General features: G+C 42.3%; 1 protein-coding gene across 2 annotated transcripts; it reads left to right on the top strand.

Annotated features, from left to right (window-relative positions):
• Positions 1-526: 526 nt before the first annotated feature.
• On the top strand, positions 527-25,380 carry PPP1R17 (protein phosphatase 1 regulatory subunit 17). Of its 2 annotated transcripts, XM_004007922.6 has the most exons (6): positions 527-624; positions 6,420-6,526; positions 9,662-9,814; positions 11,098-11,250; positions 18,715-18,825; positions 20,031-25,380. In XM_004007922.6, exons 2-5 carry the CDS (start codon positions 6,445-6,447, stop codon positions 18,792-18,794), a joined length of 468 nt encoding a protein of 155 aa, XP_004007971.1. In that variant the 5' UTR covers positions 527-624; positions 6,420-6,444; the 3' UTR covers positions 18,795-18,825; positions 20,031-25,380. The 2 variants fall into 2 exon arrangements, with proteins under 2 accessions (XP_004007971.1, XP_012032248.1); XM_012176858.5 differs by having other exon boundaries at positions 18,715-23,146.
• Positions 25,381-27,269: the final 1,889 nt, after the last annotated feature.

Here is a 27,269-nt window from a genome sequence, read left to right as displayed (position 1 = left end):
GGGGGCAAGTCACTTACACTGTCTGTGCCTAAACTTCCATGTGTGTAAAGTCAGGTCAAAACATTCTTATGCATAAGGTTGTTATTGTTGTTGTTGCCTCAGTGGTAAAGAACCTGCCTGGCAGTACAAAAGACATGGGTTCGATCCCTGGGTCAGGAAGATCCCCTGAAGGAGGAAATGGCAACCCACTCTAGTATTCTTGCCTGGGTAATCCCATGGACAGAGGAACCTTGCAGGCTACAGTCCATGGGGTCTCAAAGAGCTGGACATGACTGAGCATGCACACGCAGGGTTGTTTTGGGGATTAAAGGACCTAGCTGGTTTGTCTGGACTTCTTGCACACCAGGTCCTCAAAGCACTGTTCTGTGCATTGTTTTCGTAATGGACAATTATTACAGTTGGGAGCAGTGGCTGTGAGATGAGTCCTCTTTCCCTCTCCATCCCCCTTACCCTGGCGCCTGAGAAACAGAGCATCCCCATGGCAACAGCGGCAGCTGGTCCCTTGATAAGAGGAGCTGGAGACGGGCAGCAGCAGCCACTGCCACTGAGGAGCCGGCCCAGCTTCAGAGAGGAAGCGCTTCCTTCCCATCCCTTGCCTTCTCATCTCAGCACCTGTACTGCCTGGTAAGTGCTTCAGGTCTTTACTCTGAGAACATTTACGGTGAGAAAAGCAAGTTTCCAGTAAGTTACTGATTTGTGGTTGCTAAGACAAAGAAGGCTGCAGCTGGTGGTACAAGGGGTGTGAGGAATAAGGGTACTTTCTGGAGCAAGACTAAGCCGGGGCTAGATGGGGACCTGGGAAAGTTACCACTTTCAAATCATTTTTCCAAGAGAAGTGGAGTCCTGAGTTCTGTAAAAACCAGAGCCCTCACAAATTAAATTGTGAAGTTTCACAATGAACACAGGTATATCTGTGTATTCACACAGCAGTGTGGAGAGGCTTATCTTTGAAAGCTGAGAGTGTCCTAATCAAAAAACCTTTCTATGTCCTACTTTGAGTAACAGTCATTCCTCGAGGAATACTGCAAATTTAGGTCTTCTAAAGCAACAAATTTGATCTTAAAATGTGATATTTTTGACCTGAATTCAGCCCTCAGGTTAAAAATAGGTTTGACAAAAGATAAGAATTTTTATATAACCAGGGGGTACGTTAATCAGATATCACATTGGGCTGTGGCCATAACCTTCTAACTTTTTATTCCATCTAGTAAATCCAAGCCTGACTAATGTAGGGAAATTCTTTAGAATATCACATGACTTAGCTAAGTGCCAGCTTGCTCCTGAGAATCAGTGTTAGCATGTTCCCAAGGCCTGGAAAAGAGTGTTCTGCAGTTCGTTTTTATCTTTCTCTCTCTCTCTTTTTTTTTTTTGGCTTTGAAAAATAAAAGTGTATTTTTTAATTAATTAATTTTTATTGGAGTATTGTTGGTTTACAATGTCGTGTTAGTTTCTATTGTATAGAGAAATGAGTCAGCAATACATATGCATGTATCCCCTCGCTTTTGGACTTCCTTCCCATTCAGGTCGCCACAGTGCACTAAGTAGAGTTCCCTGTGCCGTATAGTATGTTCTACTTGGGATTGTTCTTATCTCATCATAGTTTCAGAAAAGGCCAGAAATGGGACAAGGAAATGGTCCCAGTGGTTCGATTTCGATGTACATGTTGTAATTACAAGAAGCAGATGAAAAGAGCAAAAAAAGCAACTCACATTCTTGAAATGGTAGCATATACTGGGAGCTTGACACACATTGTATTATTAATACTTTCAATAGCCCTGGAGAAGAGCCACTATCCTGCCCATTTCACAGATGTGGAAACTAAGTTTCCAAGAGGACATATAACTTTCCCAAGTTCACCCAGCTAGAGAGTAAGACCAAGCATTTGTTTCTACCTCATATTACCTGCCGGCACCAAATGCTTACAGTCAATGAGGGATTTTCTGTCTATGAATTAAACCACATATTCTAACACCCACCTGAGAATCCACTCATTGTTAAGGTCAAAATGCCCAGAGCCTTTTCTGACCTCATACTCAATGGATCTTTTTTAGCTAAAGAAATGGCATGACTGTCCTCCTGAAATAGGAATCAGCTCTGAGCCAGTGGGCTCCCCAGGTGGCTCAGAAGTAACGAATCCACCTGCCAATGCAGGAGACATGTGTTTGATCCCTGGGTGGGGAAGATCCCCTGGAGAAGGAAACAGCAACCCACTCCAGTATTCTTGTCTGGAGAATCCCATGGACAGAGGAATCTGGCAGGCTACAGCCCATGAGGTCACAAGAGTCAGACATAACTGAGGGACTGTTCACACACACCTGAGCTAGTGGAGCTAGGGTCCCTCCAGGCATCCTTGGCTTCCACAGGCTGCTCTGGCATGCCTGTCCTGCATCCGTGCACTTCCTTCCCTGCAACTCAGTTCCCTAGACCTTTCTGTTTCTGTTCTCGAAAGAGAAAGACATCGTTGTCATTAATAACCCCTAGGTACTGACATCAGTTAATGTAGCTCCTCTCAAATGCATTAGTATTTACAAGTGTGTCTCTGAGAAGAGCAATGTGAGAATTAGCCAGGGGAATTACAACAGTTTAGTGGTCAGAGCCCCGAAAACCTCCTTAAATCCCTGAAATACAGTCACCTGGTCTCTTGCACAAGGGTCACCAATCCAACCACATTCTCTCAAACAGCAAGGAGAAAGTCAGACAGACCCACGCTTTCTTCTCTAATGGGAAAATTCAAAAACCAAAAATTTTTTGTTGTTAAAGTCAACGTAAATTCATTCTGTAGCAAAATCTGACATAAAAAATAAATGATTTTATAGTTCAGCGTGAATGCTCGCATTTTTGCTGCAGAAGTAATGCCTGTGGTTGTGCCACTTCCTGTGACCCCTCTGGACAGGTTACATAATCATAGCTTCCTGATTTTCACCACACAGGTAGCTCCAGGCTTTTCAGAAGAAGGTGGGAGGGCTGATATTGACAATCACAGTGGCAGTTAGAGTTGTCACTGTGTGAGTATTAAAATTCAGAGACCACACTGAACCAATAAGTGGAAAAGAATGCTAAAGCATTGCAAATCGTTGACTAGAAAACAGTTTATAAAATGCCCTTAAGGCATCTCTTCAGTCCCTAGCGCACCACGGGCTTAGGTATGAAAGAAAGAGCTGATGCTTCAGAAAGTTCCCAAAGAACAGGGAGCTGCTGATGATGAAAGCTTCCCTGGACAGCGTAACAAAGGCAACATCATTTGTTGTGCTTGGTGTGGGGACTGAATTCAAGAAAGGAGTGCATGGGCACGGTCAGGAATAGGAAGTAGAAATATTCCATTTCCTAGTTTAAGAATGAGGCCAGCTCCTGATTTACAGCAGCTCAATTATCTGGAGCACCCATTCTCACTGAGGGCAGAAAAGCAGAGGGACTAAAGAGATGGAGAACATCCTCTATTCTGTGCTAAGCAGGCGCATACAATGACAGTCCCCAGGAAGGCGATGCTTGGCCCCAAATCTCTCTCTCTTCTGTGGACTTGCTCCTTTCTTTGTGTGAAAGTTTTCTGCCAAAAAGATTGTAGTGACATCATCCATAATAAAAGTAAGCTTCTAATTCCATGGGCAAAACACATCCCTGCCCAGCACAGGGTAGTTTTGTGATGTAAAATCCCAAATGTGAAAAATCATCTCTCAGGCTCCTGCAAACAGAGGCTTACCATCATTCTTTCACTCACACTGATTTAAAATAGTGATGTTTCCCCCCATAGATACTAGGTGCTGTCTTGAGGAACAAACATGTGTCCGTTTTACGACTAATCACCAGGGAGCCTTGCCTTGTCCAGGGACTTCTGAACTTCACACAGTTCAGCCCCCAAGGGAAGCCTCCTCTTTCTCAAGTCCTATACTGTGAGAGCCAGTTTTCTCAGATGAGGGCTGGCCATCCCATGGTTCAACATCCAGATGAAAATGAGTCAATGATTTTTCAAATTTTTTCAGTTCCTTAGCAAGTCTTCCTTAACCAGATATCTAGGAAGGTATAGACAATGTTATATAACAGTGACTGCCATCAACTCAATGCCTACAATGTTCAAAGCACAGAGCTACTGTATAATCATCACAGTAACTCTACAAGATTGTTACTATTAAGTCTATTCTACAGATAAGAACACTGAGGCTAAGAATGGGAGACAGAGAGGAACATACGTCCCCAGGTACCAGTCTGTAGGTGCCCCAGTAAGATGCTGACTTTGGCAAATTCTACCACAGAAGCTGCAGCCTGTAGGGAGAAAGGGCAGAAATGATTATATTGCACTTGGGCTTCATCTGTCCTCATGACATCATGATGATTTAGTCACTTCCTCAAAGTCATATAGCTTTTAGTTAAAAGACTGAGATTTAACCTAGATCTATTTGGCTTGAAAGCTCGGATTCAAATTAGATGACCAGTTATTGAGCACATAGGGAGCAGCCATATGATCCAAGTGAAAAGAGCAGCTTACCATAGTTTGGAGAAGAGTGGGTACTCCCACCAGAGAGGACCTAGAGTAGAAGGTAAGAGGTCTGTGTTCAAGTGATGATTCTGACTCTAAGTGTGTAATTAATTGTGAGTGATTTTAAGCTCTTTGAGCCTCCATTTCTTTTTCTAGAAAATGAATATTTTAACTAGATCCTGCATGGGGTGACCTTCAGCCCTAAGTCTATGAAAGAGCCCATGAATTTCTGCCCAAAGAGATGAAAGATTGATGTGAGTAGGAGCACAGTCCATATCTGATGACTTTGCCTCCAGACCTCAGCCCTGAGTCCCCTCATCCCGAATGATGGTCCTATAGCTTTCTTCTTCATGAAAGCAGGTAGGAACTGGCTACCCAAATTAGCAGTGTTCTTCCTTATGGTTCCAGGGAATTGGCAGTCTCCATACAAACACTAAAAACAATGGCCTGAATTGATTTCTGCTGAAGTCACTCAGAGCAGTCAGTCTTCTCAGAATGACACTAAAAGCTGGCTCAAGTAATCTGTTAATGGCTCCATCTGCTCAACGATGATCTCAGCTAGTAGGGGGAGAAGCCCTCTAGCCTTCCCAGAGAACATTGGCTTCTTCCTCAGAAGACAACTGAGTTGAACTAATTCTATGAGCTTGAAATGTTAACTCAATTGGTGTGTGTGTTCTTCAGCATACCAATAATCCAAGAATCTCAAGAAAAGAGGACAAACTGGGTCATTTAAATAGCATTCCTCTTCAACCATTATTGCAATGGTAGAAATGAGTAATAAATCATCCCAAAGAAATAGAAGATAGGCAGACTCTAATGAAGATTTCCTATAAATCTCATCTAATGCATTCCTCATTCAGACCTGACATATGTCCGTTCTGAATTCCTACTCCTCGTGAACAATGGCTACAACTAATAGCTCTGTAAAGTTCAATGGATTTGCGGTTTAGGAAAGATGGGCGATGGCAGGGGGGTGGGGCAAGAGGAAACAGACTTGCTCTAATGTCAGAAATCTCTAGGGAGAAAATAATAAAGATCTATTTTAAGACCTGGATATTTTCCTACCAGAATTGTAACATGAATAGGGAAGAAGTCTCAATACTTCATAGTTACAAGCATGTAATGGTAGAAAATCAGAAACCTTGTTCAATGTGGATTCAAAGGAACCACTATTTCAAGAGTCTTGGGTCACTAGTGGAAGTTTGCAGAAATAGAGATATATCCAAGTGTGGCTATTTAATAAATGTGGGACTGAATAAATTAATTAAATTTTCTGATCCTCAGTTTTCTTACCTGTGAAAAGTAAAAGTGAATTCGCTCAGCCATGCCCGACTCTTTGCTACCCCATGGATAGTAGCCTGCACCAAGCTCCTCCGTCCATGCGATTTTCAAGGCAAGAGTACTCGAGTGGGTTGCCATTTCCTTCTCCAGGGAATCTTCCCAACCCAGGGATCGAACCCAGGTCTCTAACATTGTAGACAGACGCTCTACCATCTGAGCCACCAGGGAAGTTTCCATACCTGTGAAGTAGGCATCATCCTACTTTGCAGAACTCAACCAAAAAAAAAAAAAAAAAAAAATTCAGGCAAGATTTAATAAGATTTCCTGTAACTCCCAGCTAACTCATTTCTAATTCACTTTATAAGGGTTCATTCTAAACCCCCACAGTACTTCTGAAAGATGGCAAATATTGAACATTTGATACATGACAATTACTGACAAATCCATATCTCTGTGTGTGTATGTGTGTGTGAGTATGATTCATTTATTTTGGCTTAAATATTAAGTTTAGAACTTCTAGTAGCTAAGTAGAAAAAGCAGACTTCAAAATAGAATTGAATTGAGAGCATAGCAGTAAATGTTCAATAAATATACTTATTTAATAAAGTGAATAAGCAGAAGACATAACTAATGGTCTTGTTTCTATACTTCTGTGGTGCTGGGGAAGAAATCCACACACCTGCTCTCCTTTGATGATGTCTACTGAGCAAATGCAGCCTCTGGAGCTCTCAGAAGACAGACTGGACAAGCTAGACCCTCGCTGCAGCCACTTAGGTAAATGCTACAGTGTGAATGTCACTGGTGAAAGTCAGAAAGGGGGCGTCTCTGCCATTCAGTTTGCAAGCAAGTCAGAGGGAGGTTCCCGGAAACCTGATAGTTTGAGATTTCTGTTGACAGCCAACACCAGATGGACAGGCAAATAGCCCATGGGTCTGTGGGGTCTGTCATGTAAATATTAGCTGAAGCACTGGAGAGAAGCTCATTCGAATTTAAAAAAAGAGAGAAGAGGCATTGTCCTCTTTTTTGGGTCTGACAGAGTCCCAGGCAGAGCATTTTTGAGGCCATAAATGGAGAGTGGCAGTCTAGCTTGTTTCCAGTATTTCCTGACACACTTACACCCCATGTGCAGTGCCAATAAAATATTTCAAATATCTCTCTTTGCCTATCAAGACAGAATTTTAAATAGCCTTTTTCTGCTTTATTGTCAATCTGTTTCCTTTCCAGAACTGACTTTCTGCATAACCTTTGTAATGAAAATACCAGAAACATTTCTGCCTCTCCCATTTCTAAAAATGAGACACTCAGACTTTTGATGGATGGGCCTTTTGCATATTCATAGCCTTTGTTTATGCCTCGCCTGGTTATGACTCCGTGCCCCCCACCACCTCTCCTTTCTCCCCATTTACTCTCAAGATATGTTGTACTCAGGATTTCTCCAAAAATCAGGGAAATGCATTTGAAGTAAAAGTTAAAATTGAAGAAAATGTCTTGCTCTCTGTACAGTGCCCTGAGTGGCACCTTGGGGTTGAATGGTCACCCATGACTGGTTCATAGCCAGCCTGTACCTCCAGAGACCCCACAGCTGGGCAGTACCCATTCTGAGCCATTTTCATTCATTCAGCAAAGGTCTACAGTATGTATAATGTGGGGGAGATTAATTGTGCTCTGTGGTAATAAAGTTTTGAAATTACATTTTCAGCCAGGCATTGAAATACATAGTCCCTAGAGCCTGGCTTTAACCCTGTTGCCATAACCTACCAAGAGTGGAATCTTTAGCCTTTTAGCTGGCCTTCTAAACCTGTTTCCTCATTACAAATTATGGCTAAAAATACCTTTCCTTGTGGGCATGATATGAGAACTAAGTGAGATAATGTATTCAGAATGGTGAGAGTATTTAACAGCTAGTAAAACACAGGCATTGTCGAATAGGTATTGGTCTATCCCACACATGAAAATGAGGTGAAATCACCAAGTTGATAAGTAGCGCTCATAAAATCCCCCTTTCATCTCCTTTCCTGTGTGCATAGAAACTTAAAATCATACAGGCCAATGCTTTACACACAGTACAATTTTAAAAAGTGTTCATTAAATTGAAATGATTGGATGAAATTATTAAAATCTCCTAGGTAGAAGGAAATATTTATTACTATTGGCTGAAGAATGATGTTTTTCATTTTTGGCTATGTATTATGACCTTTTGATGATGCAGGCATAATGATGTATGGTTACTAAATATGTCTGGTGATACGTTCCTCACACATATTTGGGTATGCTCAGTCACTCCGTTGTGTCCGAGTCTTTGCAACCCTATGGGTGGACTGCAGCCCGCCAGGCTCCTCTGTTCATGGGATTTCCCAGGCAAGAATACTGGAGTGGGTTGCCATTTCCTTCTCCAGGGGATCTTCCCAACCCAGGGATCGAACCCTTGTTGCCTGTGATGTCTGCATTATACATGGATTCTTTACTGCTGAGCCACCTTGGGTTTTCTAAGGCAAAGAATCATCCAGATATAATGTCCAATAGACCATAAGTAACTTGGAAACAAATTATGTTTTACTTCTAGTTTTAGTCCTAGCTCAATGTCTGGCATATATAGTAGGAGCTTAATCAACATTTGTTGAATAAATAAATGAATGAATGACGCAGGCTATGTCTAGACCCATAAAATGAAAGTGAAAATGTTTGGCACATTTAATCCTCCATGTTTTAAAGAAGCTCACCTGAATGTTTTCATTAAAAAAAAGAAAGAAAAAGCAAGAAAGGACAGATAAGAGGAAGGGAAGGAGGGAAGAGGGATTGAAAAGATTCAATTAGTCCCTAAATTTCCCCAACTTCATTCATAATTATAGATCTAGCCAGGCAATATCCAGGTGATAGTGAGTTTCCAGAGAAAACAGATAGTTTCATTGTTCTGCAGCTTCTTAGAATCCTAATAGAAGAGCTCTTTATACAAAATATATTTGAGTTCATTCATTCAAGCATACATTCAACAGATATCTATCCAGTTACTAAGGAGATAAAACACAAGACACCTGTCATCAAAGAGGGCAGAGAAAACATATGCATAAATAATAACTAGATTATCCTTTAAAGGTGTTACATGAATAAAAATGCTGTGGATATTTATAAAATGAGAAAGGACATGCAGGACTAGAATTAGTGAGGTAAGATAAAGATGGGATGGGATAAGAGGGTTGGGCTTTCCTCTGAGCCTTTGGAAAAGTATTGGGGGTTAGCAACGGCCAGAGTGAACATTTTTTAAGTATTTGAAATATATCAAATGTATCAAATGATTTACCATCATCAACAAATTTAATTATCTCTGTCTTTGTCTCTCTCACACACACACACACACGCATTGATTTAATATTATCCCCATCTTATAAGTTGAGAGAATATTAAAGTTCCTAAGTATTAAGACTCCCCACCCACAAAAAAAAAAAAATAAAGTCTTGCCAAGTTCTCAGAACTAACAAGAAATAGAATCAAAATTTTAACTCATATCAGTCTAACTCCACCTAATCATTGTTTCAACATGCATTCACAGCTGAGTGACTTCACTTCCACTTTTCACTTTCATGCATTGGAGAAGGAAATGGCAACCCACTCCAGTGTTCTTGCCTGGAGAATCCCAGGGACGGGGGAGCCTGGTGGGCTGCCGTCTATGGGGTCGCACAGAGTTGGACACGACTGAAGCGACTTAGCAGCAGCAGCAGTTTTCCCTTTTACTGCATATATCCATGCCTGCAAAGTCCTCCATAGAAAAAGGCCACAATCAATAAATGCTTTCCTTTTTCAGACCAAAAGATTCCTCCCTCCCATCAGATTTAACTGTAAACCAACCAGTCTGTGACTGAACCCTTGCTCATGTCATATTCTTCTTTTTTCTTTGTATCTTGTCAAAATCAGATGATCTTTCAGACCAGTTTATTAAGGACTGTGATCTCAAAAAGAAGCCTATAAAGGGGAACAATGTACAAGTCACCCTGAATGTTGAGTCAGATCAGAAAAAACCAAGGAGAAAAGACACACCTGCCCTGCATGTTCCGCCTTTCATACCAGGTAATGGACAATGAGGTCAGTTTGCATGTCTGTAAAAGGGGACTACTGGCTTCTAGATTACATTTTTTTTTTCCCTTAAATAGTTTGATATTTTTCAATCATTGGTACAGTCTCTGTATTTGTCTTAGTTACTCTAAGGAGGTCACTATAGCACAGAAATTCTAAAATATGAGTGGATAACACAATACAAGTGTACTTTAATCAATGGAAGCTGGGGGGAGTGGAGAGGCAGGCTTTGCTCCAAACAGTCATTCAGGGACTCAAGACAATGGACACCATCAGCAACTGGCTTCTAAAGTCACCGTAGGCACGGGCATCCAGCAGACCCAGAGCAGACAGAGTGGAGGGTCGGCAGGCACACGCACTTCCTTCAGTCACTTCCTCACCTGACTGCAAGGGAGGCTGAGAAATGCAGCCCAGGTCTGACCCAGGAGCAGAACAAAACCGTCTTAGGAACAGCTAACGTGTCTCTGTAACAACCATGCATGTGACTTGTGACACCCTCTTGTTTCCAAAAGTTTTGTCTTATTTCCTCTACCCCTTCCTTCCTTCCAGGATATTTATTTAATGTCCTCTCTATTCACAGCCTACTCTTAGGGAGACAAAAGAAATAGAAATTTTCCTTTCTGGAAAGAAACTTTCCATTTTATAAAACGGAGATAAGAGAAACACAAACAGCTGAAATGTGCAGTAAGAGAGAGCATCATAAAGGAGGCCTCAGATAAGGACCCTGGGAGCTCAGTTTGGCCTGTGAACTGTAGACTGGTTTTCTAGAGGAGGCTGTTTTTAGAGAGTTTGTGCATAATGGAGAGAACGTTCATGTGTAGAAGAGGGGAGAGGAGGCAGGTGGTGGAAGCAGAGAACTAGTTAAGCCAGTGAAGAACATAGTAGCACGTAGCTTATGGAACAGCAAATGCCCCATCATTCTACCAAGGGTAGGCTTCAGCAGCAGACAAAACTCAGCTCAATTCCTCCAGCACATCTTTGCCTCACTTTCCTCAGCAAAGTAACAGTGGTAGTATTAAAAAACCTCACGTTTCTGTGAGGCTAAGATGAAATCAGTCATGTAAAAACCCTTTGTATAAAGCATGTTATCTAGTGTAGCCTCCATAGATATAATTCTTATGATAAAGAACCTGCTTTATGAAGATATTTGAAAAGTTGATTATTAAGATGATGTTTGCACATCACCAGATGCATGTGCAAATATGGACACACTGTCCTTGTGTTCTGAGACATATGTGTTTGACCCTGTTTCTCCCTCTGTTCTCCTAACTATGCAGACGTCCTTTCAGAACATTTAATCACAAGATACGATGTCCAAGACATACAACCAAAGGGCAAAATGAGTCCAGTTCTTCAAAACACTGACCTGGAACAGAAAAAGCCAAGGAGAAAAGACACACCTGCCCTGCACGTGTCCCCCTTTGCAGCAGGTAAAAGAGCTGGTGCAGGGCATTTGCAAGGGGTGATGGGAACAGGTCAAGAGCCTTACCATCTGGAGTGCCACAGGCTCAGCCTTTGTCCTGGCCCAGCAGTCTGTGTCTTGCAGGAATGTTCACGGGAGGAATATTTACTGCTGCCTCTCAGGTTTGCCTTCCTTGGCAGTTTACCTGGGGTTGGCAGAGCATAACTCATGCTTCAGCAGAACTGATCAGATCCACTGAGTCAATAAAATAGAAATGTCAGTGGGTCCTTGAAAAGAATTTAAATACCCTCCTCCCCAGTCACCCAGGGATCTTGTATCCTATGACTGAGAGTTGGTTCTCTCAAAACACCTGGATATATTGACCAAATCCTCAAAATAAGAGAGAGGGAGGGAGAGAGAGAGAGCTGCAGAAATAATGATAGCTCTTTCTATGTGAGTCAAATCAAACCAAAAAATCTTGCTGAACTATAGGCACAATCCCTCACTATAGAGCAGCCAGTGTGTGAGGTATAGTCTTGTCCCTGAGAATTTTAGGTACAAGTTGGGAAATTGGGGAATGAGACAAGTAAGTCATGGTCAGAGTATAAGATGGGAGTGTGTGTGTTTGTTTTATACAGATAGTCTGGGGTGGGAGAATGGCAGAGGAGAAAATGCACTAAGATTTATTGAAAGCCTACTAAATGTTAGGTACTGGATTTGGTATGTCTCATGGATTTTCAAAAAATCAACTGAATAACACAATGAAGTAGATATCATCTCACTTTACAGATATAGAGATTGAGAGAGGATTTAAGTAACTTAGCTACTCTAAAATCTTTTGTTGATGAAATTGATGGATGGATAGCTGATTAGTTAATTGATGATGGGATGATTAGAAGGACTGATGAATGGATGAAATTATGCTCATGATCAAACACTGTTATGTGACAGAGCTGGGGCTCCAATCCAGGTCTGTCTCTTCTGTGAGCAGTTTTTCATTGTATCATGCTATGGTTTGGACCTATAGCAATCCAGAAGGGACACTTTTGGGAGACAATGAGATTTAGTCATTATTGTAAGACTGTATTTTCGCATGATTTCATCTAATAACAAAATTGAAAGATGGTTCAGAAGACATCATGAAATGGCAATCAGGGGAGCAGATGGTTGCTGATTTCTGAGAAAAGCCAGACAAAGAGGCATGAAGCATGAGGAGGCACTTGTCTGGAGAAATGGACTGAGGACCCATTCATAGGCTGTGAATCTGCCTTAGACATGCTTCTCATAGGTTTCATGCATCCCTACCTGCCCCTTGATCCTCAAATCTATCACGTGTTTCCTCCAAGCTCTGCCTTTGTCCACCTTACGGAGAAGGCAATGGCACCCCACTCCAGTACTCTTGCCTGGAAATCCCATGGACGGAGGAGCCTGGTAGGCTGCAGTCCATGGGGTCGCTGAGGTCGGACACGACTGAGCGACTTCACTTTCACTTTTCACTTTCATGCATTGGAGAAGGAAATGGCAACCCACTCCAGTGTTCTTGCCTGGAGAATCCCAGGGATGGGGGAGCCTGGTGGGCTGCCATCTATGGGGTTGCACAGAATCGGACACGACTGAAGCGACTTAGCAGCAGCAGCAGTCACTTTTTTACAACAGTCAGCTCTAGGTCTCTACCAACAGACACCTCCAAGTCCAGAATGAATCTTTTTAATTCTAAACCTTTTTTTTTTTTAAATTCAAGCTGGATGTGCAACTACCAAGACTCTGCCCTCTCTTTTAGTATTGTCCTTATCTTTCATTGCTGTTACTGTAGCTGTTATTTAATTTACTTACATCTAAGACATTTTTGATGAAGTCATTAGAAATGGCCTGGGATTGTCTTGTGTTGCTGGTATTGACCTTAATAACTGGTCCAATCCCTCCTATGTAGCCCCCACTCTATAAGTATCTGTTGATTTGGTATTCTATTTGGCAATCATGATTCAGTGTTTCACGTTCTCCATTAAGAGACTATTTTCTGCTCATTCGTGTATTTACTTTTACTAAAGTCCTTCTAGGGGAAGACTTGGAAGAGGAACAAAACTGTTTATGGGCAGAGAGTTACTTTAGTGTACAGCATTGAACATGGGCTTTGGAGTCAGAAAGCTGTAGGCTTGATCTCTGGTTCTGCCTCAGTCTAGCTTAATGACTTTGGGCAACTAACATAAACTAGAAGAGCCTCCTTTATTTTATCCATCTCTCAAAGAAAAACCATAAAACCCATCTTCCCACATTGCTAACAAACTTAAAGTGTATAAAGTACTTAGCACACTTCCTGGCTTATTGAAAGACTTCAGTAAACATTAGTTTGTCTCCATCCTCTTTTCAACATTATATTCTTTGAAATGCTAAATCATTTCTAAAGGTGAGAATTTTTTTAGCCACAGTGTTTTACCTCTCCATGGAAAGCTGCTGATTCAAGGAACTTCCTAAAACGTTGAGCTCTATTTCTCTGGCAATGGAGGCTCCCTACATCCCAAAATCGATCTTCTAAGAGAACAAGATTCCTGCACAAATAAAAAATGTTTATCAAACTGTGCAGAGTACACAAGAGTGTTGGGGGAGGGGTTGCTGTATAGTCACAGACTATACACATTATTGAATTCCTTGAATCAGCAAATCTCTGTCTTGCAAGTATTTGCAATTATCGTGTTCTATGATTCCAGCTTTTATTAGCATATTAGCTGAAGTACTTTACTTTTGAAGAGCCTTTTAGTATCTAAAGATTTGGCAGTAATCGAAATGTTAGTTAAGCTGATAAGGATAGAGCCTTCAGCAGATGTTTAGAGAGACTCACATTGGTTTTAATAAGGATGTTGAGAGGAATTCACAGAAAAATGCTCTCCAGAGACATCTCCTCTCATTAGCCCTTGGCAAGGGAAGGCTGGACAAGGATTCACTCTCTCCTTTAAATTTCCAGCTAACTACCTTCATTCCCCGAGGTTAACAAGCTTTTGTGACAGATTCCAATCACCAAACAACTCCTCTGAGCAGTAAGGAGTCATCTTGGGCTTCCTCTCCAGTTTTGTTCTCAGTGTGATCCGAGGTTGCCAGGGCCAAAGAGCTGCAGGGCAGAGAGCATTGGGTTAGGATTGGTCAGATCTGAGTAGCCAAGATCCGCTTAAGAATCTTTAGTTGAGATCTGTGGCAAAAGAAACCGGAGAAAGTAATGAACAATTTGGCTGAAAGTCTTGAAGAGAAGCCTCCTAGGTAATTGACCCATGAACTGTGAACACTTGGAGATCAAAGCTCAATATTGTACTTGTAGAAAGGAGACTGACGTGTCCTTTGAAAGTGATGTCTCTTCTGTCCTGCCAAGAAGAGAGCACTCTCTCTGGTGTGGTTGACCAGGAATGGTGGTGTCTTAGGTCTGACTGCCGTAGATCCACACGCATCTGTGATGCAGGTGACCACCTTTGGATGGTGCTCTGGCTGGGATCATGACTGAAGACAGCTTGCTGCAGAACTAATTGACACTTTAGAGGTCTTGGACTGACAGCTTCAGCCTTAAAAGCACATCAGGTTCTGAGAAGGAGCCAAGTTCCCTAAACTTGCCTACAGAAAGAGTGGAAGGGAAAGAGTCAACATTTTGTAAATCCCTACTATATTCCAAGTCCTGGGCTGCTGCTGCTGCTGCTGCTGCTAAGTCACGTCAGTCGTGTCCAGCTCTGTGCGCCCCCATAGATGGCAGCCCACCAGGCTCCCCTGTCGCTGGGATTCTCCAGGCAAGAACACTGGAGTGGGTTGCCAGTTCCTTCTCCAATGCGTAAAAGTGAAAAGTGAAAGTGAAGTTGTTCAGTCATGTCCCACTCTTCGCGACCCCATGGACTGCAGCCTATCAGGCTCCTCCATCCATGGGATTTTCCAGGCAAGAGTACTGGAGTGGGTTGCCATTTCCTACTCTGGGGGATATTTCCGACCCAGGGAACGAGCCCAGGTTTCCTGCACTGCAGGCAGACTCTGTACCATCTGATTCACCAAGGAAGTCCTCATGTAAGGTGTGGTTGAAGCCAAAAAGAATGTTGGACTAGTCTTTCCTAATGGGATCACCTCCTGTGATGGATACAAAGTATGTTTCCTCCAGTTTTACAGATGAATAAACTGAGAGTCACACAGGTTGAGTGACCTGCTCCAAACTGAATGAATGGCCACTGAAAGCAAAGTTTTCCAGCTCTAAAGCACATTGCTTTGATAACACACCTTTGCTTCTACAGGAAAATGTGAGGATCATGACTGAGTTAAGCCAGTTAAACCAGGCTAGTGCTTATCAAAAGCCATTCATCTTTAAATGACCAAAGGCAATAAAATGAAGAATCAAGAGTAAGAACATAGAGATGACATATAAATGCTACTGATTTAAGCCTCATTCTAAGCGATGAGATCCAAGAAATCAAGAGTGTGACAAGTTACCACACTTTTTTTTCATTATAAGACATTATAAGCGAATGCTTAACTACACTAATATAAATGTTAGTTCACTTTCCATTTGAAACTATCTCCTGTGTCCCTGTGGAAAGCCTAGACTACTTTGGGAAGGGCTGACCTCTTCCCTTCCCTGAAATCTCAGTACTTTTTTCCCCCTGCCCAGATGCTTGTAAAACTTGGTGTCAAGGATACTAAAAATAACCAGAAAGTTGAATTTAGAACATGTAGAGGAACCAGAGGTCAAAATGCCAACATCCAGTGGATCATCAAAAAAGTAAGAGAGTTCCAGAAAAACATCTATTTCTGTTTTATTGATTATGCCAAAGCCTTTGACTGTGTGGATCACAATAAACTGTGGAAAATTCTGAAAGAGATGGGAATACCAGACCACCTGACCTGCCTCCTGAGAAGTCTATATGCAAGTCAAGAAGCAACAGTTAGAACAGGACATGGAACAACAGACTGGTTCCAAACAGAGAAAGGAGTATGTCAAGGCTTATTCTGTAACCCTGCTTATTTAACTTATATGCAGAGTACATCATGAGAAATGCTGGATTGCATGAAGCACAAGTTGGAATCAAGATTGCTGGGAGAAATATCAATAACTTCAGGTATGCAGATGATACCACCTTTATGGCAGAAAGTGAAGAAGAACTAAAGAGCCTCTTGATGAAAGTGAAAGAGGAGAGTGAAAAAGTTGGCTTAAAGCTCAACATTCAGAAAACAAAGATCATGGCATCTGGTCCCATCACTTCATGGGAAATAGATGGGGAAACAAAGGAAATAGTGAGAGACTTTTATTTTGGGGGGCTCCAAAATCACTGCAGATGGTGACCGCAGCCATGAAATTAAAAGACTCTTGCTCCTTGGAAGAAAAGCTATGACCAACTTAGATAGCATACTAAAAAGCAGAGACATTACTTTGCCCACAAAGTTCCATCTAGTCAAAGCTATGGTTTTTCTAGTAGTCATGTATGGATGTGAGAGTTGGACCATAAAGAAAGCTGAGCACCAAAGAATTGATGCTTTTGAACTGTGGTGTTGGAGAAGACTCTTGAGGGTCCCTTGGACTGCAAGGAGATCCAACCAGTCCATCCTAAAGGAAATCAGTCCTGGGTGTTCATTGGAAGGACTGATGTTGAAGCTGAAGCTCCAATACTTTGGCCACCTGATGTGAAGAGCTGACTCAGTTGAAAAGTCCCTGATGCTGGGAAAGATTGAAGGCAGGAGGAGAAGGGGATGACAGAGGATGAGATCGTTGGATGGCATCACCAACTCAATGGGCATGAGTTTGAGCAGGCTCTGGGAGTTGGTGATGGACAGGGAAGCCTGGTGTGCTACAGTTTATGAGGTCGCAAAGAGTCAGACATGACTGAGTGACTGAACTGACTGTCCACTTTGAATTCACCCAAAATTGAATTAATGTGAAGAAATATCAAGGAAGGAAGGACTGGATACTTGGGAACTCAGCATGGCTAACTCTGTGTTCTCTTACCAAGACAGCCTACATTCCAAGTAAAAATTCAAACTTCTGTGTGGCTGGTATATGAGAAAATATCTCCCACAGTGTTTCATAAGTGATTTATGCAAAAGCCTTAGTTTCAACCAGATTCCTGAAATTGTTTTTCTCCTCCAATAAATATCAGCTAATTGGTAAAGAACTCATATGAACAAACTAGCGACTGAATCAAATAAATAGTCATTAAGATCAAAGCATAGTTTTCATTAATTTGCTACTGTTGAATGGAGTTCAGTGTTGTAAAAAGGCCTCTTGTGGTGCACAGCTTTCCTCCCTTAAGTTTCAATCTTTATGAAGTGCTTCATGAACGGAAAGGTCCCTAATTACGGAAAGGGTGGGGGATTATGCAAGGCAGTGGTGGGAAAACAAAGCTGATAGATTGAGTGAGATGATAGAAAGCATGGAGGACTGGCCTTGGATCACAGCTCCCTTTCCTTTTATTAAAATGACCCCATTTCATAACTCACAGGATGAGCAGAACCACCCAGACCTTGAATGGCCTGTTCTGGGTTGACCCATCCAGAAAATGGTGCTCAGGCTTCTGAATTCCACAGATCAGTAAACTTTTAAAGCAAGATATTGTGGGGTCTAAAAGGGGGATCACAACTTTGAGCTTTGCGTAGTAAGGCTGCTGACAATACAGCCATCAGATATCCCTAAAATGTCATAAAAGAAAGAATATTTTAATCCCTTAAAGAAGAGAAAGAATTGTTTTAAAATAAGGACAACTTTTTAAACTAGAGCCATAGAGCTGTATGAAAAAATTCACTGCATTTTTCTTATTTTCTCATTTTGCTCTAAACCACATGAACTTTTTCAGTCTACTAGCACTGGCATTCGGAAATGGCATGCTCAGAGTCTCAGTTCAGTATTTTCCCCAGATGTTAGTAAAATACGTGTGGTTTGACTTCATGAGGTTTACCAGTTCTTTTCTAAGGGAAAATAAACTAGCAAATGGTGCAAGCAAAGGAAACACCAAGTTGCTCACAGGTGTAGCACTGTGCTAAGCATTATTTCATACTTCTTATTTAATTGTCAACATAACCCTTAATATAAGCATTAACGCCTTCAATTTACATACAAGAAAATTTCGATCTGAAAGTGTAATCTGGCCCAGTACAAATTAAGTGAGTGGTAGAATGAGAAATCCAAAGCGGTTAGACCCCCAAATTTGTTCATTTTCCATCCTAATTGCTGCAAGCAAAATTGCAGAATGTAGAGAAGGGGGTGAAGGTTGCCTGTGGCTCCCAGGCTGAGCATCTCTTCTAATCAGAGCAGTATTCTCATTGAGCCACAGCTCCTCTGGGAAAGCCAAATAAGGCCACTCAGCGCCCTCTCTCTCTCTCTCTCTCTCTCTCTCTCTCTCTCTCTGTTGGCATCTTTAGCAGTTAGCTTTGCAGCCACTGAAATTTTCGGGGTTGCCATGCTCCTGTGAACTGTCTATGCTATAATGTCATCTAATATTTTAATTAGAGGCACTTAATTGCAAATCTGTGCTTTGTTTTTCAGGTGTGACACTGCTCAGGGACGAGAGACCCAAAGTGATCGTGGAAGATGATGAAAAAGATGGTGACAAGATGTCTATTTAAAGACATTTCCCCTGAGACCACTTGTAAATAGGTTAGATTGGTTCCCTGTGGCAATCTAGCAAAAAATAGACTTGTGTTTGCTCTCATTTTGTCATAGTCCACCTTTAACATCCAGGCACCTTTCCCCCAGGAGGCACACTGTATCAGATCACCAGTCACCTCTTTGTCTCTACTTTCTTAAATCTAGTTTCAATCCCACTGCTTGAATTTTCATTTTTCTGATGAAAAGTGGAAAGAAAGCAGACCGTCTTAGACTTGGTAGATAATAGGGAAAGCTTTAGTGCTCAGCCTCTGCATCAGTTCATGGAGCAAAGAACATGGATAACATGAGAACTCTATAGTTTTTGGTTTGTGCTGCCATGTGGACTTGACTTCACATCATTCAACACCAGTTCAAGTGGGGGTTCCCTCGTGCCAATTAGGGAAGAGAATGTTTGTGTTCTAACCCACTGATTGCTTTGGAGAACATAGTCTTTTATCTCTTTTATCCTCTCTCAAGAGTCCAAGTGTCTCTGGTTACACACCCAACTAAGAGCCTTGTAACTGATACCCCTTAGGGTGTAAGTAATATGTGAGCTGGGAGAGTCAACCTAGGCAACCATGCCTTGGCTGAAAACACCACACATAGAGAGTGTTCGTCTATCTGGAGAGCTTAGCAATATACTCTAGTTATTTTTTAAAAACTTAACCATGTTGACCTGAAATTTTGTGTGTTGTGTCACAAATGAACCTTTACTAATGATGGGTAGAGTACCAATATTCATGATGAATTTACTTTTTAAAAAGTTAAATAAGATCAATGGGAGGCCATTCCTATACTTCTGGCAGTCTCACTTGTTTAGACCCCAGTAAGCTTTCATGGGTGACAGGGGAAGGTATGGTCTTGGCTAGTAAGCAGGAGTCTATGCATAACCCTGGTGGCAGCCTGCAGTCTGTGGATGTGGTGGAAAGGCTTTCTGTCCAAAGGCCTCATCCTCTGGGTGATGGACATGGGGAAAGACGAAAGCTATTATGCAAAGGTGTTTGGGTGGATATTCAAAGAAATGCTGGCTGAAAGCAATCATTTGGAAGCTTTGTTTACACTCTGATTCTATCAGTTTGTTAATCCTTTCCGTCTTTCTGTCCTTCTCACAAACATGGAAAAGATGCAGGACCCTGCTAGTAATAAAGATGCTTCTGGTAACAGGATGCATCTCTGTGCACATTTCTCCTAAACTATCCTATTTTTTTTCACAGGAAGAAGAGGTTGCAAGAGAGACTTGAGAACTGTCATGTTTGTTTTTAACTCACAGAGATTTTTAAATGTTTCAACCAACCATTAATATTTAACAATCCAATCAGGAGAGTTTACATAAAATCCTAGATTTCCAGATTCTCTTGAAAAAAACACCTCAAGATCTGGCCACCTGAGCCTGATTTAGAAGCAAAATGACTGTTAGTGGGTACTAAGCACCAGTCCTTTTAGGAGAAAATACATTCTCCAGCTCACCATCTGCCCCACCAGGTGTATTTCTCCCTCTGACTTCACCCTCCAGCCTCCGCATTTGAGTCTGGAAGCCCTGGTGGTGATCCATACTTCGTGTCCCTGAGGATCTCTCCCTCTTTGATCCAGTACTCACTCCGCACTCACAGCTTTGGGAGGAGGGGAATAAAACTGTGGCCAGGATGACAGCTGAAGCATAAGTGGTGAAACAAGCCACCATATCTCTCAAAAGCAACATGCAATTACAGGTATTAGATAAACAGGGTTACATCAGCACCAAGGGATTCTTAGAAAGAAAACACAGATGAATATCATCCCATCAGCTTCTCTGTACACGCCTGGCATACCTGAAGCCATGCCCACAGGGTGTGCTCAATAAACTCGCAGGTGCTCAGAAAAGCCCTCCTCCTTTCTGACTTCCTGGAATGGGGTGGAAAGTAGACTGGCAGTTGTAGAGACAAAGGCCTTGAGTTCTTGCCCTGAATGTGCAACATTGAGCAAGACCTTAGAATTCTCTGAGTCTGTTTCTTTATCATGAAAATGAAGGAATAATCCTCACTTTACCCTCACAGTCTGAGAATTACATAAGGTATTAATAACAACATATGGCAAAGGGTATAGTAAGCTCTATTCATCTGTAACAGGATACTTTAAAGATGTATTCAGAATATGGACTGTGCCTTTTCTATTGCCAAATCCCCATTGCCTGGTTATTAAGTCACTGGACTTAATTGTGAAATTTAATCACAGCCTCTGAAGAAGTACTGCAAGAGGGAATCCTGTCCCCTTAACTGAAAGATTAGTCCTTCTCTTTCCAGGAAGATGGTCTTTGTAATACTCCCAGCCTCAAAGAAGCACTCACAGAAATGGTGAGGGACAATGCTAGTCAGAACATCTCAGCAACCCTGGATGTCACTGGGAAATTTGGATTGAAACCAAGTCTCCCTCACTTCCCTTGATGCATGTGGCCCTTTTCTGAGCAGGTAAATTAGAAGTTTAATGATAACAGTTACATTTGGATTAAAGCAGTTTTCAATACATTTTGAATAACTTCCCTCCAGCTAAATAATTGTCATATTAAGAAAACAGGAGCATTACATGGTAGCCTATTCAGAAAGAAGGCCCAAATTAAAGGCAATCCTAACAGAATTGGTAAATCAGTTGGCCTTTTGTTCACTCTGAAGGCACCTATCCCAAGCCCAGGCTGCCTGGGAGGAGGAGGGACTAGACAGGAAACTCTCAGCTGTCTTTCACAAAACCCACACAGCACTGGTGTCTTCATTTAAATCCAGATCCTCTTTAAAAGCTGCTTTCTGAGTTCACGCAGTTCAGTTCAGTCGCTCAGTCGTATCCGACTCTTTGTGACCGCATGGATTGCAGCATGCCAGGCTACCCTGTCCATCACCAACTCCTGAGCTTACTCTAACTCATGTCCATCGAGTCTGTGATGAGTTCACATAGACGCTTACTCCTTGGAAGAAAAGTTGTGACCAACCTAGATAGTATATTCAAAAGCAGAGACATTACTTTACTGACTAAGGTCCGTCTAGTCAACGCTATGGTTTTACCTGTGGTCATGTATGGATGTGAGTGTTGGTCTGTGAAGAGAGCTGAGCACCGAAGAACTGATGCATTTGAACTGTGGTGTTGGAGAAGACTCTTGAGGGTCCCTTGGACTGCAAGGAGATCCAACCAATCCATTCTTAAGGAGATCAACCCTGGGATTTCTTTGGAAGGAATGATGCTAAAGCTGAAGCTCTAGTACTTTGGACACCTCATGCGAAGAGTTGACTCATTGGAAAAGACTCTGATGCTGGGAGGGATTGGGGACAGGAGGAGAAGGGGACGACCGAGGATGAGATGGCTGGATGGCATCATGGACTCGATGGACGTGAGTCTGAGTGAACCCTGGGAGATGGTAATGGACAGGGAGGCCTGGCGTGCTGCGATTCATGGGGTCACAAAGAGCTGGACAAGACTGAGAGACTGAACTGAATGCTTAATTATCACCTGGAAAGGCAGAGGCAGATGCTGACAAGATGTGGATAGGACCATAAAGGACTCAAGCAGTTTCCTTTTAAACACCCTTAAATGAATTTTCCCTCCCTAGCCTGTGTTATCCTACTGTTTCCTTAAAACAAGGATAGACTGAGATGGCATGTGGCCATGAGAGGAGGTTGATGGAGCAATTGCTTTCCCTAGCTACAGGATGGAGGTGTAGACCCTCTGTCATCTAGTGTGAATGAAGCTCCCATGAAACTTGTAGCTTCTAAGTGTGAGTTAGTCAGCAAACTCCCGAAGGCAGTGAATGAATGCACAGGAAACAGATGGACTGAAAATCTCCTCCTCCTGAACACAGGCTTGCCTTTGAATTAGTTTGAAAGTATCACCTCTATAGCAGTTCAGAACATGGTAAGGACCATAATCCCTGACCCCAAAACTCAAGGCAGGAGACTCTCCGCAGATATCTGTATTCATAGGGGAAATAATGTAGTATTTGAAATGAGTTCTGCCATTGAAGAATCCAAGATATCAACTTGCCTTTCTTAATAAGAGAAGGATAGGTATTTCCTAACTTGCAGTAGCACGTCCTTCTTCCAAGATAAGATTCCTCATCTTTCAGGAGACTTGTTGAGAAGAAGCAGAAAATGGAAGATAATTGGGCTCAACCAAGCCAATATCACTCTTCCAATCTGGTGCCAAATGTGAGCTTTGAGAGTTGAATGAAAAACAGTGAACCACAAATCTTCATGTCCTTGCAATTAAGTGTTAGAACTTCAGAAAAACCGTATTTATCCATCAAATCATATATAAACTATATGTAAAATGTATTATTTAGTCATTACTTAAATAATGTCCTTCATGAAAAGAAGAGTGTTCTCTGTGCCCTTGTATGTGTTCAATCATTTTCCCCTATCATCCCATTTGATCCTCAAAGCAATTATAAGAAAACCAAATGACCAAGGAAATTGACGTAGAGGAGGAACCAGGGTGGGAATTCAGGCTTCCGTGCTCATGCGTGCTGTGGTCCTGGCAGCTGGGACAGAAGAATGACTGCTGTCTACAACCTTCTGCAGCTCCTAGCTGCCAGGCACCCAGGGCAGCTCCTACGGGCTTGTCATGGGTCCTGGGATCACCTTAGAAGGAAAGCGTCTGAAATGCTCTCTGGTGTAAGTAGAGTCAAGATTGTGCCCTTCCTGAGGTTCTATAACCAGAGTTTTTATACCAAACTGATCCTCAATTATCAGCCTGGGGCTGCTGAACCGCAGTAATGACGTACACAAAGTCAGATTAGGAGACAGTAGTTGGAAAGGTGTGTGAAACCAGGTTATGAGGTGGGGAGGATGTGGAGTAGGGGAGAGGCTGAGCCCAGTGGTAGATGTAGGTTCTGGAATCTTAAATATCTGAGTCCTCTCTTCTACGATTTCTCTAACATCTTACCAGAAAGGCTTCCTTCTGGCAGCCTGGCATTCCCTTCCCCCTGAACATTTTGCAGCTCCCAGCTACCCCCAGCACTCAAGAGGATACATGCTAGTGAGAGTCTTGAAAGTTAAAACTGATAGCTGGAATTAAAAGATGAACATTAATAACACAAGAACACCTATTTCAGGAAGTTCAAAAAGGAAGACTTCCCGCAGTTCTCATGCTGACCAGGTTGTCCTTCAGTGCTGAGTGACTGGCACAACTCTTCCTCCCCTGGTCAGCACTATTATAGTTTCTTGATGCCAGAGTCTCACATGTGCCAGGAAACACAGACCTTTCCTTGATCCATTTCCTCCATCCTCTCCCCAGTCACATGTTGCTCTCACTCCCTATCCCACTGCATGAGCATGCGGCTCTGTGCTCTGTTTGACAGATAGTAGTTGGAACAAGAATGAATCTCACATTCATTGAAACAAAGGATCATACATAGGAAGGGCTTGAGGCGTACCAGTCAACACCCATTGCTCTAAGGCATCTGCTCAGAAAGAAAACAGGTACCGTGGCCTATCCTGCTTTCCCTAAGCCCCTTAACCCCATAGAAAAGTGGCATGCTTCCCAACTGACAAAGAATTAATCTCAAAAATAGACAAGCAACTCCTGCAGCCCAATTCCAGAAAAATAAGCGACCCAATAAAGAAATAGGCCAAAGAACTAAACAGACATTTCTCCAAAGAAGACATACAGATGGCTAACAAACACATGAAAAGATGCTCAACATCACTCATTATCAGAGAAATGCAAATCAAAACCACAATGAGTTACCATCTCACGCCGGTCAGAATGGCTGGTATCAAAAAGTCTACAAACAATAAATGCTAGAGAGGGTGCGGAGAAAAAGGAACACTCTTACACTGTTGGTGGGAATGCAAACTAGTTCAGCCACTATGGAGAACAGTGTGGAGATTCCTTAAAAAACTGGAAATAGAACTGCCATATGACCCAGCAATCCCACTGCTGGGCATACACACTGAGGAAACCAGAATTGAAAGAGACACGTGTACCGCAATGTTCATCACAGCACTGTTTATAATAGCCAGGACATGGAAGCAACCTAGATGTCCATCAGCAGACGAATGGATAAGAAAGCTGTGGTACATACACACAATGGAATATTACTCAGCCATCAAAAAGAATGCATTTGAATCTGTTCTAATGAGGTGGATGAAACTGGAGCCTGTTATACAGAGTGAAGTAAGTCAGAAAGAAAAACACCAATACAGTGTACTAACGCATACACGTGGAATTTAGAAAGATGGTAACGATGACCCTATATGTGAGACAGCAAAGAGACACAGATGTATAGAACAGACTTTTGGACTTTGTGGGAGAAGATGAAGGTGGGATGATCTGAGAGAATAGCATTGAAACATGTATATTATCATATGTGAAACAGATCACCAGTCCAGGTTTGATGCATGAGACAGGAGGTTGGTGCACTGGGATGACCCTGAGGGATGGGATGGGAAGGGAGTTGGGAGGGAGGTTCAGGATGGGGAACAAATGTACACCCATGGCTGATTCATGTCAATGTATGGCAAAAAACACCAGAATATTGTCAAGTAATTAGCCTCCAATTAAAATAAATAAATAAAAACAAATAAAATTCTTTAAAAAAGAAAAGTGTCAGCTTCTATTATCCAGTGTTTGGGGGATGATTTTTTTTTCTTTTTTAAATTTTGTGTATTTAGTTTCTTGGTTGTGCTGGATCTTCGTTGCTTTGCGTGGGCTTTCTCCAGTTGAAGCAAGTGGGGGCTACTCTTCGTTGTGGGGTATGGGCTTCTCATTGCTGTGGCTTCTCTGCTTGCAGGAACGAGACTTTAGAGTATGCAGGCTTCAGCAGTTGCAGCACCTGGGCTCAGCAGTTGTGGCCACAGGCTTAGTTGCTCCACACCATGTGGAATCTTCCCAGACCAGGGATCGAACCTGTGTAACCTGCATTGCAAGGCAGATTTTTATCCATTGTACCAACTAGGGGGATGCTTTTGTTGAAGGGAAATCATATTGAGAAGGCCAGTATATAGAACACGTAGAATGTGAGGCACTAAGTGGGAGTAGTGTATTAGAGGGAAGCCCCACGTTTCTTCCCTCCTTCCTTTCTCTTCCCCATCACTTCCCTTGGTGGTCTTTAAGGAACTCATAGGAATTTGCCAAGCAGGGTCAGAAGCCCTGTAACTAGACAATTAGGGAGGCTGAGCATTCCTTCAGCTGCCTCCAGTGTGAAAGTCCTCTATTCACACTCAGCCCAGGCCTCCCACATGGAGTGGGATGAGGGTTTTCATTGTGCTGGTAATGTATGGGTTTTAATATACAAGTTTGCAAGCTCTGTCTTTGATATACCCCATGCATTTCTGAATAGGAACAATGTCCCTGGCGACTCCTCAGTCTGAGCAGCGGCCAAATCTGCAGTCGCTCTCCTATAGAGCAAAGCAAAAAGCCAGCAATAAAAAAACTAAATAGCAAATCAACAGGGTGTCGTTCTTGAACAAATGCACATTCATAATTTGTAACTGTGTAGTTATAAATCCCCTCCTAGAGCTTTGCTCTAACGACCCAAAGCAGAGAGGAAGTTTTAATTTTTTTCCCTCCATTTGGGTATTTGGTGACAGAGCAATGTTCATTTGCCAACAGTACAAATATTTATCCTTTTTACTACTTTAAAGCATTGTTTCAGATGTAGTGGAATTACAGAGAATCGATGCTTAACTTTACCAAACCCCGCCTCTCCAGAAAAAAAAAAAAATTCTATCAGGCACAGGTACTAATTTTAGAGAGAAAAGAGTATTCTCGGTCTATCCCAAGAGGTTTAAAGAATCCTACAAGAATGCTTGTATGTGCATATGAGTGTATGCATATAAATCTCAACCCCAAATATTTAACCAAAAAGTCAAGCACACAGTAGCTTGTAATGAGCCACTCTGGGGACCAGTGGGCACACCTGGGAAAGGAGGACTAGCGGGGGCGGCAGGTCTGTCTATACCTGTTGTTTCCTGTACCTTGTCTTGGCCAGGCCTGATCACGGAGCTCTGTTTTCCCTCCACATCAGATTTTTGGCTGCCACAAAGTGGTGATGGAGTAAGAATTTATACAGGATAATGGGGTGGGAGGGCAGGAGAAAAAAAGAAGCGACATAGAGGCTTTTCTCTAGCTTATTCTCATCCACAGCATCCTGGTCTCTCTAGCTGCTCCCATCCATTCCCAACCTCCAAATACATAGACACAGATCTATGCACCAACCTGGTACCTATCACCTGTCTCTCGCAGGGGTTCTCACCATGTTTGCATTGCTTTCTCAGATTCTTCTACCTTTTTCTTCATTCTGTGGCCTCTTTAGCATCAGGTTTAGAGGAAGAGGCCAGTGTCCCTGTTGAATCACCATTTTACTGCTTTTTACTTTTCCAAGTGTAACTGGTTTAGTGAACCACCTGAACCCAAGGGCTACAGAGAGAAATGACTTATAATTTCTCCTGCCTCTGCTATCCGATGCACTCTACCTTATCTATGTCCCACTT

Source organism: Ovis aries, chromosome 4, assembly GCF_016772045.2.
Source record: "Ovis aries strain OAR_USU_Benz2616 breed Rambouillet chromosome 4, ARS-UI_Ramb_v3.0, whole genome shotgun sequence".
In the NCBI taxonomy this organism is placed as follows: Eukaryota; Metazoa; Chordata; class Mammalia; order Artiodactyla; family Bovidae; genus Ovis; species Ovis aries.
The sequence above is the reverse complement of the archived record's forward strand: the minus strand, read 5'-3'. Positions and strand labels throughout refer to the sequence as shown.

Coding starts and splice junctions, on each gene's coding strand:
- PPP1R17 (XM_004007922.6), top strand. CDS start 6,445: ATGATGTCTACTGAGCAAATGCAGCCTCTGGAGCTCTCAGAAGACAGA. Junction 9,815..11,097: donor TGTTCCGCCTTTCATACCAG/GTAATGGACAAT, acceptor CTAACTATGCAG/ACGTCCTTTCAGAACATTTA. Junction 11,251..18,714: donor CGTGTCCCCCTTTGCAGCAG/GTAAAAGAGCTG, acceptor TTTGTTTTTCAG/GTGTGACACTGCTCAGGGAC.